The sequence below is a fragment of the Pelecanus crispus genome, chromosome 1, assembly GCF_030463565.1.
Source record: "Pelecanus crispus isolate bPelCri1 chromosome 1, bPelCri1.pri, whole genome shotgun sequence".
Classification (NCBI taxonomy): Eukaryota; Metazoa; Chordata; class Aves; order Pelecaniformes; family Pelecanidae; genus Pelecanus; species Pelecanus crispus.
Genome location: NC_134643.1, coordinates 119301258 through 119313872, shown reverse-complemented (window position 1 = coordinate 119313872; position 12615 = coordinate 119301258). Strand labels below are relative to the sequence as shown.

The window sequence follows — 12615 nt, the reverse complement described above, 5'->3', positions numbered from 1 at the left end:
GTCAATTGTTTTTTGAAAAATGATAGTCAGAAAGAATTACCAAGACTGGCCATAATCACAGCCATTGTGTAAATCCCAGGTTGAGGACCAAAAACAATTGGTTACTAAATTTCAGTTTAAATTAAAAACAAACATTCCCCCACACAGATGCAGGAGAACTGATCATTCCTTCTGCCATGAAGATGAATGTCTCTTTTCCAATTTTTATTACATGAACAGAAAAGGAACTTAAATTTTTTTTTTTTTTGGTAACCTGAAGCTATGTAGGAGAAAAATAAGGGTGAAGAGGCATGCATGGAACATTAAAAGCACAAGTGACACCTTAACAAGTATTCGTAATTTTTTCTTGGCTGATTTTAAAATAAAAAGCAAAAATAAAGAAAACCAAGTGAAATACTAACTAATGCACATTAACTTCAAAAAGGTTTGTGAGCAACACACACACACGCTCTCTCCACTGGGCTCTAAGATTTCTGCTTTACATTAAGAAGCCACATTTAAAAGAGGAAAGCTGTTGAGAGAGTGGAAGAAAGAAGGAATAAGTGGGGTTACCTCATTGTTGGAGCTAATCAGAAGTTCATTAATTTATCATCCTTTATGAAGAACTTTGAGACTTTATTTATAACTTTAAAAGATCAATTATTTTTGTATAGGAAAAAAACAATACAGAAACTACAAAAGCAAGTATTTTCTTTTCTCCCTATACGGAGAAAAGAAGAAAACTACCAACCTCTACCACTCATCCACTGGGAAAAATACCAGGAACAATGTAAGAAGAACGTGCTCAGTATTCACTTTTCCCTTCTATCCCCAACCGGGAAAGAAAACAAACAAAAAAACACAAAGAACCACCCCCCCCCCGCCCCAAGCCAACACCATCTCTGCTGTAAATAAAGTCTGCAGATTGCTAGCTTGCTGGCTGGCATTGTGCAGACACTGCAGCAGTTTCTCCTTCCAAAAACAGGAGGAGACTGTAGCATATTGGAATGAACTACTGCTTAGGAATATTTGATAAGTGTTGACAGATGCTGACTTTCCAGTGCCAAACACCATGATCAGCTCTCAGCCACCGAGCAACTTCAGTTTTAGTAGAAATGGAAGTTTTGCCATCACATAAAAATCAGCATACTTGCTAAGTTTTGAGAACTGAAACCCACATTTATATCAACAAAACCCTAGTTATATTCCATTCTAATGCAACCGTGCATTTTGCAAAGCTCTTTTGTGAAGTATGTTGTAGAACGTGCATGTGCACGTGTGTTTATAAACACAGCCCAAAGAAGACCCAAAAACCCAGCGGCCACACACCATATGGACAACCCTACCTTCAACACCCCTTGCCATCATTCAATTTCTTTACAGAAGCCCTAGTAATAAAGCTTGTACCCAATACTGTGAGAGTAATAGTAGCCTCTCCCAGGCGTTGCCCCTCTTCACTCTTTGCACTGATCTCACAGCGGTAGGTCCCAGAATCCTTTCTAGACACATTTCTAATATGGATTCCTGTATTCAGCATCTCTGCTCGGCCTCGAAGATCACCTTTAAGAGAGAACAGACAGAGAGGTTTCTGCTCTTTGCTTATAGCAAATGTCTACGTCTCATTGGCTTGTTCTGAAATCACGTACAATTTATGAACTATTGCTCATTTATTCAGTTAGTTGTATGTCACCAAGGAGCAATACGTAATCCCCTTCTCAAGACCATACGAACCTTCCACAACTTGTCCACTTAGTCCAAAACCAACTTCAGTTCAAAAAACCTACATCTGCCATACATTTCCTAGTTGGAAGAGGGAATGCTTTTTTCCTGCAAATATTTCAAGAAAACATGTATAGCAGTAGTCAGGTGACAAAAGACATCATTTTCCACTAGAGGGATGGCAATCGCTAACTTAATTACCTTACAGAAAGATTTGTGAGTGAGACCACAACAAAGTATTTGACATTTTAACTTGGCAGAAAAACTTGATGGATTTAGCAAAGATATTGCCATCAGACTTCTTACAATAAGTTTTTTTTCACTCTACAGCTTGTTACAAAATTAAAGTTACATGCACACAAGAACCATGAGCTCCAGTGTTTCTCTAAATTAAATCTATGCAGAAAAAAACAAGTTCATCAACAAGACCAGCACACCTTGCAAGCTCTACAAACTAACAAAATTACTGTGCTTTTATTTGACTTCTCAACCTTCTTTTATTGTGTACAAGGTACCAGAGACCCATATTTTCTTCAACACATAAAGCTGAGGTAAGTCCTTTTCAGAACACATAAACAGAAATTCCATTTCTGAAGAGAATACAAATAATTTAAAATATACAGCTGAGTTTATATTTTATGTATATAAAAATTGCTGCATTATTCATATCTAAGCCTCCAGCTCTACAGGAGGCTTCAGAAACCTCTTTGTAGGATACGAGTGCAGAGCTTGCAGTAGTTTTGTGGAATTTATATCTGAATATAATCTCATTTTTTAAAAATGTCAAGGAATGTGCAGTGCCATTTTTCTTAAGTCTTATAATGTTTAACTTCATTAAAAAGGTAATTAATCATTGACGATTTTATTAAGAAATGTTTTTTTTTCCACCCTGGGGAAGAATTCTTTTCCTCAGTGGGACAGCTGTTCAGTATGGAGAGTCAAGAACATTCTCTTTCAGTCATTTTCCTAATGTTATTCCCCAAGAAAGAGTCAATATCTATGCTAGAGAATGGCATGTTAAACCATCAGTCTACGTTTGTAGTACTGTACCTGTAAATTCACCATTGTAGTAGACAAAGGAGACTCCTTGAGACTGGATTTTCTTCCATTCTATTCTTAAGCTCATCCCTTTTGAAAATTTGTGCTTGCAACTAAGAATAGCCTCTGGGAGTGGGGGGGGGAGAAAAAAAAAAGAATGCAAAAGGGAAAATCAGAGACTTTAGCATTGTGTTTGGTATACATTCAGGCTCTATGAAATTAATACTCCCCCTTCAAAAGAACTTGAGCAGTCAGTAAGGACCAGATATAATTCTCAAAGTGATGCCATCAGACCTTCTCTGGATTTACACAAACACAATGGGGAAACAGAAACTAGTAATTTTCCCATACTTCAGTGGCCTTTGGATCAAACTTCAGATGTTGGGGGCTAGATATTCCCATATTGGATGGGCACAGATTCTGAATTACTACCCTCATTTTAGGTTTAAATATTTTCACCAGTGAGCAGATCACCATTAAAAAAGGACTCTGATCCTGTTATCAACATTTTGTGAATTACTATTCTGAATTCAGTATCAGTAGTTTAACTGTTTAAATGCATAACTTAATGCAGATGGAAAACGTACCAGTAAGATGGTTAAATATTCTCCTAAGCAAACATCCTGGTTTCAGCTAGGATAGAGTTAATTTTTTTTTTTTTCTTCTAGTAGCTGGTATAGTGCTGTGTTTTGGATTTAGTATGAGAATAATGTTGATAACACACTGATGTTTTAGTTGTTGCTAAGCAGTGCTAACACTGGTCAAGGACTTTTTTCAGCTTCCCATGCCCTGCCAGCAGGAAGCTGGGAGGGGGCACAGCCAGGACAGCTGACCCAAACTGGCCGAAGGGTTATTCCATACCATGTGATGTCATGCTCAGTATATCAACTGGGGGGGGGTTGGCCGGGGAGCAGTGACTGCTGCTCAGGAACTGGCTGGGCATCAGTCAGAGGGTGGTGAGCAATTGCATTGTGCAACACGGATTTTTTGTATTCTTTTATCACTATTATTTTCCCTCCCTTTTCTGTCCTATTAAACTGTCTTTATCTCAACCCATAAACTTTACTTTTTTTTTCCTGATTCTCTCCCCCATCCCACTGGGGAGGTGGGGAGCAAGCGAACGGCTGTGTAGTGTTTAGCTGCCTGCCAGGTTAAACCACAACGGTAACTTAGGTATTTAGTTACAATTTCACACTGGTTATTGTAAGGGTATGTGGAAGGTGAGAATCTGTTTCATTAAGGTTTCCCAATCAAGGACCTTTTCAATGCAAAAGTGGTAACAAGTAAAGGGGGCACCAACAAACAAAAACACAGAGACACCGATGTGACAGACAGGGACTAACGGAAATAATGACAAAGACCATCAGTCTCCAAACAAACTGATGGGACTGTTGTGTGGGCAACTGGAGTGAGTGAGGGTCTCTGCATCAGTAGTTGGAGGGGCTACAGATGTTGGGAGTGTGTATTGGTGAGTCTCAAAGCACATGTGCCGGCAGTGCTAGCTATTGGGACAGAGAGGGTTGGCTTGAGCAAATCTAGGGCCAGCAACTGGGGTCACGCTGGGGGTGCAGACACCCCTGGGCTTGTGGTGCTTGCTTCTGGAAGTGGGGGTGTGTGGTACGTGCGTGGTACGTGCGCAGTGTTTGTATCTTCCCTAAACCTGGCATGCCTGGAGGTGTGTGTGTAATTCACTAGCAAACCTCAAGCTGAGCAAGCTAGTGAGTAGGGCAGGGGTAGCAGATGGGCAAAGGGGCTGTGCTGGTACTCAGGGGATCCAAGAATGTGCATGGGCTTGTGAATCTAGAGAGTGTTCTGTGAGGGCTTTCACCGCTGAACTTCAATCTCCACCAGCCAGAGAGGAGGAAGGAGGCTTAGCTGTCTATACGTAATTCTTTATGTGAGCCCAGGCAGTCTTATATGTGGGTGCTGTTGAAGGCAGCACCTTGCCTGCGGTGGTCTGCACAGCTGGCAGTGCCAGTGTCACAGGTGTGTGTATGTGTGGGTGTGCACACACCTGCATGCACCCCTGGGGGACACATGCAGCCTTGCTACTGGTTGAATCTGCAAATGGGAAAGCAGCAGCTGTGTTCATCACCCTGGAATAAAGACCCCCCACATCTCCAGGCACATTGGGCTGGGCTCCAGTGGCCAGGCAGACAGAACCCCCAAGTCCCTGGAGCTGCTGGTGCCAGAGTCTGTTCATAACATCCCTTAGCGGTTACCTCTTATTTTTCTTGGGTTCTCAAGCAAAGAAGGTTCATACAATTGTTCACCTTTCTTTCTGTCCACACAGGTTTCCCTGACTTAAGTACAGTGGGCATCACCAACCAATTTTCACAGAAAGGCTGAGATTTCAGGTTACTGATTATTGCTAAAGTTGCCATAACTAGCTAGGAAACAAACCGAAATTAGTGCTCCTAATGAGGAACAGGTCATACTGGGAGCTCAGCTGTTCTTTTTTTCTCCATCACAGCAGAGCATCAGCATATGCCATCACTAATATGTAGCTTGCATCATAGTAATTGTGGTCTATGGTCAAGCCTATAGTTATTATAGCTTGCATTATAGTAATTGTGGTCTATGGTCAAGCCTATAGTTACTATAGGGGAACTAAAGAGGGAGAGAAGATGTGACAAATTGTATAGGTGAGTTACTGGGACAAACTCAGTGTTTCAGTAGTTCCATTCTCCTTGGAACAGCACGCTCAAATATACACTTTTTTTTCCCCCCCCCGGTAAATAACTCTTAAGTCAAGGTATTAGTAAGAATTGTTGGAAGACAACATCAGAGGAAAGAATCCAACCAGACATCTGACTGGCTCCAAATCTATTAATGAAGTAAAATTCAGTATCACCCAAAAATTTCTGTAAAAGAAACAAATACAGTATGGATCTTGCCACCTTTAGGCTACTCATCTTCCAATATAGACCAGCGTATCAGGCATCAAAAGCCTTTATAGTTTTGGCAACGCCTGTCTAGCTTTCAGGAGACAAACATCCACTGCTCAAAGATACAGTAAATCTGCATTAACCGGCACCTTTGTTTCCAGTCTCAGCAAACGAGGCTGAATGGCAATTAAGAGTTACCAACAGATCTACCCACTCACCCTTTAGAGTCTGATTTCCCAGGTCTGTTCTGTAGAGAAACAAAAAGCTTCCAAGGGGCCAGACTGGTAGCCTTGGTGATCTCTCATAGGGGAAAAAATGTCCAGACTTGAAAGAAAAATTGAAGCAGGAGGGCATTCTTTGCCAGAAACATGTTACACACACACTGGCTGCTTCAAAAAACATGCTGTGCACTCAGGAAGCCCAAGGTTCCTGACTTCAGGTTGAGTGGATGGGTGGAGGCTTCCTGAATCTTAAGATTTGCTAAAGTTTCCTTTCCATTTTGTTTTTGTATCCTTTTAACAAAGAAAAACCATCATTCAAGCTCAGCTTGCTTCTGCTACTGACCTTGCGACAGTTGGCTGGTCTCATGAGCTGGTCTGTATTAGTTGACAGAGACAGCTCAGCTGAAGTGTTCTCAGCTGAACAAGTCTCCTCCATCTTGAATGAGCTACCACTTTCTTGCATGCCACATTTTTTTGTTTCAGAAAAAGCTAGCATTGATGCCCTCCCAGTAATCTTATTCTGAGAAGGTGAATGGAATGGAAGAAAGGGAGCACATGCAGAACACAGACAACATAATAAAACCCTTCTTAGTTACAGTTCCCCTCTCTCACTTTTTCCCATACTAACAGAGTCAGCGAGAGGTATTTTCCAGAACAGGTCTACTTGACTCACACTGACGTAGGCCCATGGGATGCTGTGCATCAGCACAGGCTCTGTCAGGCCTGAAAGAACCTTCTGGGATCTTGGAGAGGTCTGGAAAATGTTTAATTTGCATTTATATCTAGTCTGGAGGCTATCATTTAGTTATAGAATCATAGAATATCTCAAGTTGGAAGGGACCCATAGGGATCATCAAGTCCAACTCCCTGCTCTTTGCAGGACTACCTAAAACTAAACCATATGACTAAGAGGGTCTTCCAGACGCTCCTTGAACTCTGACAGGCTTGGTGCCATGACCACTTCCCTGGGGAGCCTGTTCCAGTGACTGACCACCCTCCTCTACAGTAACAGAAGTTGGAAGAGAGAAAAAAAAAAAACATTTCAGATCAGCTGCATTCAGTTGAATAGCTACATCTATCAGCCCCTGCCATTCCCTTAGTGCTGCTACACAAGAAGAACTCTGCATGGCATCTGAGCTATGTTAAACTGATCTCACTCTACCATACAAATAACAAAAGGACAAAATGCAAGCCATATAGCATATAAAAAGACAGAACCTAATCAAGCTTTAATATTACCTGAAAAGCTTCTCTCTCCTCTTGCCTGTCCTGAGCTCTAAATGTATTAAGTTTTTCTACCCCAAGAGTGACAAGAATACTTGACAGGAGCCCAGCTGACAGCTTCAGAGACCTCTAAAATATTTGATTATTACCTCAAACAATTAATAAAGCCTAAAGCTCAGCAAACAGTTCTTTGAATTCCCAAATTCCCACCTCTCTCCATTCCAACCAAACGCAAAAACCAACCAACCAACCCCACATAACCCACAAACCTCACATACACACTACCAGGATCCCTTTCTCATCTACCCAGCAAACATCAGGTTTTCCTCCCAGCCTCCTTAACTTCTCTAGCACATTATTGAAGTCATTTGTCATTTTACATAGGACATATATAAATAGCCATTATAGTTACTGACAATTAAAAATAGCCATTAAATCATAATTACTGACAATTAGCTACCTTAAGTTATTCTCTCTCAAGTCCCTCACTTCTCTGTCTTGTAAGATAATGCTTCTCCTTTCTATCAGTTCCCGTCATTTTGGGTAGAAGGAAACCAGGAAGAAGTTACAGAGTGAGCTACCAGGACTGACAAACAAGTCATAGAATCACATAATAGGTGAGGTTGAAAAGGACCTCTGGGGAGCAGCTAGTCCAATCCCACATCAAGTAAGAGAAAATGGGGACAAGACCAAGATTATGCAAAGAGTCAATGGAGAGAGTAGGAGCAGGACCCCTCAGGAAAGAGGAAGACAATCTTAACAGCTGCACAGCTTCGTATACATCGTTTGCATGTATTGTGTATATATTAAAAATAATCACAGCAATGCCCATACTATACCCTTAAACTCCTCTGCTTTTACATTTTTGTTATCCGTTTCAATGGAAATTCCAGACACTTTACGATCTGCAAGGGGACAGAAAAAAAAAAGACAATTTAGCAATAAACACTTGTAATTTCATATGTCCTTCAGCAGCTACAAGCAATATTTTTGAGACCTCCTTACACTGGACAGATTAGATATTGTCTGCTAGAGAGAGCACGAGACTAAGAGCTAGACCAGGGCTGGCCATGTGGGTGGCCTTGAACAATTCATCTTCTCCTCTCCATGCCCTGGCACCTGTAAAAAATAGTCATATTTCTCTTTTACAATAGCATGATAATATTTATATGTAAGAAGTTCTATATAAACAGCAGGCGTTGTTTTATACTGGAGTAATGTCTCAGTCTGTTTGTAATTGGGGAGACTTGTATTAATCCATAAGTGTATTTTCCATTGTATTCCTATTACAAGGCAGGCATGTTTACTGAAGAATACCATGTACATCTTCCACAGGGTAAAAAAATGTGTGCGGTAATTGGCAGTTACCTCAAATTCTTGTTGAAATGAGAAGGAAAACATTAGTCAACATTTCTACAGTTTCATATCAAAGAAAGAAAAAACACATTCTTGGATATCTCTTATATCGGGAATACTGAAATTCCAGAGAGAACAAGTGAAACAACCACTAGCCCTACATCAACCCCCACCCAGCAACCTCCTCCCCCACAGCACCTCACTATACATCCTCTCTTAAGAGCTGCTCTCCTCCCACGAAAGGACTCCACTGTGTTCCCTCACAATTCAGAAGTGTTCCTGCAAGGCCCAAGAGCCGGTCACAGTTATTCCAATTACTCCATAGCAGGCTACAAGTCTGCCAAATGCTTAAGAAGAGCTAAATACAGTTCTTTACACAGGTTTACATTAACTTTTTGTTCTTCCAAAAGCATCTCAAGTTCCCTTGGGTTTAGGACCAGTTTTGAAGACTGGACACTCCTAAAGCAGTCCATCTGCATCAGCCAACTGAACAATTGCTACAGAGGGTATGAAAAATAACCGAGCGCCTCTCCCCATCAACAATATTTAGAAACATGGCTTGTTTAAGAGCATAATGTTCTTTTGACTGATAGAAACTAGTCTTGCTTTACTACTTTTAGTCTAATCTTGCTATTTACCTCTCTCACGGACACAGACCTCCTTTGTTCATCCTCAAAGAATTCATTTCCCTTTCCCCTGCCTAATGGGGGAAGAGTTGCACACAATCTAGCAGATAGATATCCAGTCTTGATCTGAAGACATGAACAGATCAAGACTCTTTTGCTTCTTACTGTTTTTTTTTGACAGTTAATTACTTCTGTTGAAGCACGTGCCTCATTTCTCACTTCAGTGAGTCCATTTGGGCTTTCACCTATGAGTTCTCACAGCTCTGAGTTAGCATGCTGTTTTCTCTGTGTGAAGGTACCATCATAGAATCATAGAATGGTTTGGGTTGGAAGGGACCTTTAAAGGTCATCTTGTCCACCCCCCGCCCCGCCAATGAGCAGGGACATCTTCAACTAGATCAGATTGCTCAGAGCCCTGTCCAGCCTGACCTTGAATGTTTCCAGGGATGGGGCATCTACCACCCCTCTGGGCAACCTGTTCCAGTGTTTCACCACCCTCACTGTAAAAAATGTCTTCCTTACATCTAGTCTGAATCTACCCTCTTTTAGTTTAAAACCATTATCCCTTGTCCTATCGCAACAGACCCTGCTAAAAGGCCTGTCCCCATCTTTCTTATAAGTCCCTGTAGGTACTGAAAGGCTGCAGTAAGGTCTCCCCACAGCCTTCTCTTCTCCAGGCTGAACAATGCCAACTCGCAGCTTTTCTTCATAGGAGAGGTGTTCCACCATCCTGATAATTTTTGTGGCCCTCCTCTTGCCCCACTCCAACAGGTCCATGTGCTGAGGGCCCCAGAGCTGGACGCAGTACTCCAGGTGGGGTCTCACCAGAGCAGAGTAGAGGGGCAGAATCACCTCCCTCAACCTGCTGGCCACGCTGCTTTTGATGCAGCCCAGGATACGGTTGGCTTTCTGGGCTGCAAGCGCACATTGCTGGCTCATGTCCAGCTTTTCATCCACCAGTACCCCCAAGTCCTTCTCTGCAAGGCTGCTCTCAATCCCTTCATCACCCAGCCTGTATTGATACCACGGGCTGCCCCATCCCAGGTGCAGGACCTTGCACTTGGCCTTGTTGAACCTCATGAGGTTCCCATGGGCTCAAGCTTTTCCAGGTCCCTCTGGATGGCATCCCTTCCCTCAGGCATGTCAACTGCACCACTCAGTTTGGTGTCATCTGCAAACTTGCTGAGGGTGCACTCAATCCCACTGTCTATGTCATTGATGAAGATGCTAAACAGCACTGGTCTCATACACCATCATACACCATCATGGTCTTCTCAATTAAAAGAGCATTCCTTATTGTTCGAGTCTGGCACTACAGAGGGAGTTCTCCATCCAAACTGTTCCTATGGCCCTTTCCCTCCATAATTTTCTAGGTTTTTTTAAAAATACAGATTGCGATTCTATTGGTATCTCTTAACTATTGCCTCTGTGACTCATGGAGCAACAGTCAGAGTAGGTTTTTGAGTTCCAGCACTGTAGCAAAACTTCAGTTACTCATTCACTGTGTCCTGCTGTGGTGGGTTGACCTTGGCCAGCTGCCAGATGCCCACCCAGCTGCTCTCTCTCTTTCCCTCCTCAACATGATGGGAGAGAAAATAAAATTAAAAAGCTCATGGGTCAAGAGAAAGACAGGGTGATCACTTCGCAATTACCACCACAGGCAGAACAGACTCACCTTAGGGAAAATTAATTAAATTTATTGCCAATTAAAAAGAGAGTACATGCAGGGGTTGTGGGGAATGAGAGTTGTCAGTGTATAACAGCTCCCCTCTGCCGCTCCCTCCTCCGCACACTCTTCCCCTGCTCCAGCGTGGGCTCCTCTCCATGGGCTGCAGTTTCTGTCAGGAGCCTGCTCCAACATGGATCCTCCATGCACTTCAGCTTCCTTCAAAGCATATCCACTTGCTCCGGTGTGGGATCCTCCGCAGGCTGCAATGTGGGTATCCGCTCCAGTGCGGTCCTCCACGGGCTGCATGGCAATACCTGCTCCACCGTGGTGTCTCCATGGGCTGCAGGGGATCCTCTCCCCGGGGTGCCCGCAGTGCTGTTTCTCGCACTTTCCCCTGGCTGCCGGGCAGCCTTGTGCCACCCCCGCCCAGGCCCCCCCCCGAGGCGCCGCCATGCTGGCTGCGGGGCTCAGCCCTGCCCCGCGCTGGGGCCGCTGGAGCCGGCTGGAACCGGCTGTGTCCGGCACCGGGCAGCCCCGGCCGCCCCGCACAGGGGCCGACCCGCAGCCACCGACAGCCACCGGGCACCCGCGCCTGGTACCCCTGTATTACTCTTCAGAGTTACTGCTTTCTAGATATCTCTCCATCCCCTTCCAAATGTGTGTCCAACATTTCTTGCTTCTAAGAGAATACAGCTTCACACCTGGCAACGTAAAGTGAATTTTCACATGTGCATATTACCAAAAGATCCTAATTTGTGCGCAGCTATCCTGTCCTTAATATGTTTTAATTGTCACCTTTGTGTTACCCCAAAATAGTTACAGCAGAAGTTTATAATACAAAAATAAATAAGAAGTGAAGAAGACACTTCCAGCAATGCCATTTACGTACCCTTAGAACACTGAAATAGCAAAAAATATTTGCATTACAAATAGCACTTGGAAATTTTTTCCACCCCATCAAGAAAGGAAACTTTCCTGTTGGACTTTAAAAAAAAAGAAATAACCCTAAAATGACACCCTCCCCCCCCGCCACCCTGTTGAAACCAGAAGGAACCACTTCTCCAGCACCTCCCCAAGTAACCATTACTCCTGCTTGTCCATGCAGAGCCCATCTTGTTTTTGTCCAACCTTGGTCTAAAATCCTGAAGTCATTAAGTAATTTTCCTTTTAACCTATTAAGCCCTATTTAGATTTATGGAAAGCAAATTAACTTTTGACTTTTACCCAAACCATGTTGCTCCTAGAACAATAAACCCCCCCGCATATGCTATATGCCAATAGGTAACAAATTGTATTTATCTACTGAAATAATATCTTCTTTCATGTGTTCATGATCGGGAGGAGCATTTTGTTCTGAGGCTCTGACAGCAGCTAACACTTGCTAACAACTTATGTAGGAAGCATTTCTAGGACTCTGTGTGAGTAAAGCCATTTATAAATTACTGGTACATCAACCTTCTCTGTCTGGATGCAAAAAAGAGCTCAAATACATGCAATTCACCACTGTATTACATTCACTGGTTCACGAACTGGGAATTTTCTCTCCTCTTCTTTAATACAGATATCATGCAGTACTCTGTCATGGTCTAAGTATTCATAAGCTAGAAGCCACAATAAAACCCCCATGTTTTATGACTTCTGGGGCAGGATCATGGTATTTACTTCTCACTGTAGAAGTTATCATGAAATTACTTTGCATACTTTGTACTGGGAGCTTGCAATTGCACAAAGTCACCATGTTTCCCCTTGCATCAAGGGAATTATAGAATACATGAAGAACCTATTATGCAATGCAATAATTACAAAATACATCAGAAAAAAGAAAGAAAGGAGTTCAACATACACACAGCCCTCCTCCTCACACACACAAATCACACATATACATGACTCTCTTC

General features: G+C 42.8%; 1 protein-coding gene across 1 annotated transcript in view; it reads right to left on the bottom strand.

The window, feature by feature from the left end:
• JAM2 (junctional adhesion molecule 2) overlaps window positions 1-12615 on the bottom strand; it is a 38653-nt gene that overhangs the window by 6808 nt on the left and 19230 nt on the right. Inside the window, exons 2-4 of the mRNA XM_075712898.1 lie at window positions 7909-7974; window positions 2749-2862; window positions 1387-1539 (exon numbers count right to left, since the gene is read on the bottom strand). Of these exons, the coding sequence (XP_075569013.1) occupies window positions 1387-1539; window positions 2749-2862; window positions 7909-7974 (333 nt within the window). The remainder of the gene's footprint in view (window positions 1-1386; window positions 1540-2748; window positions 2863-7908; window positions 7975-12615) is intronic.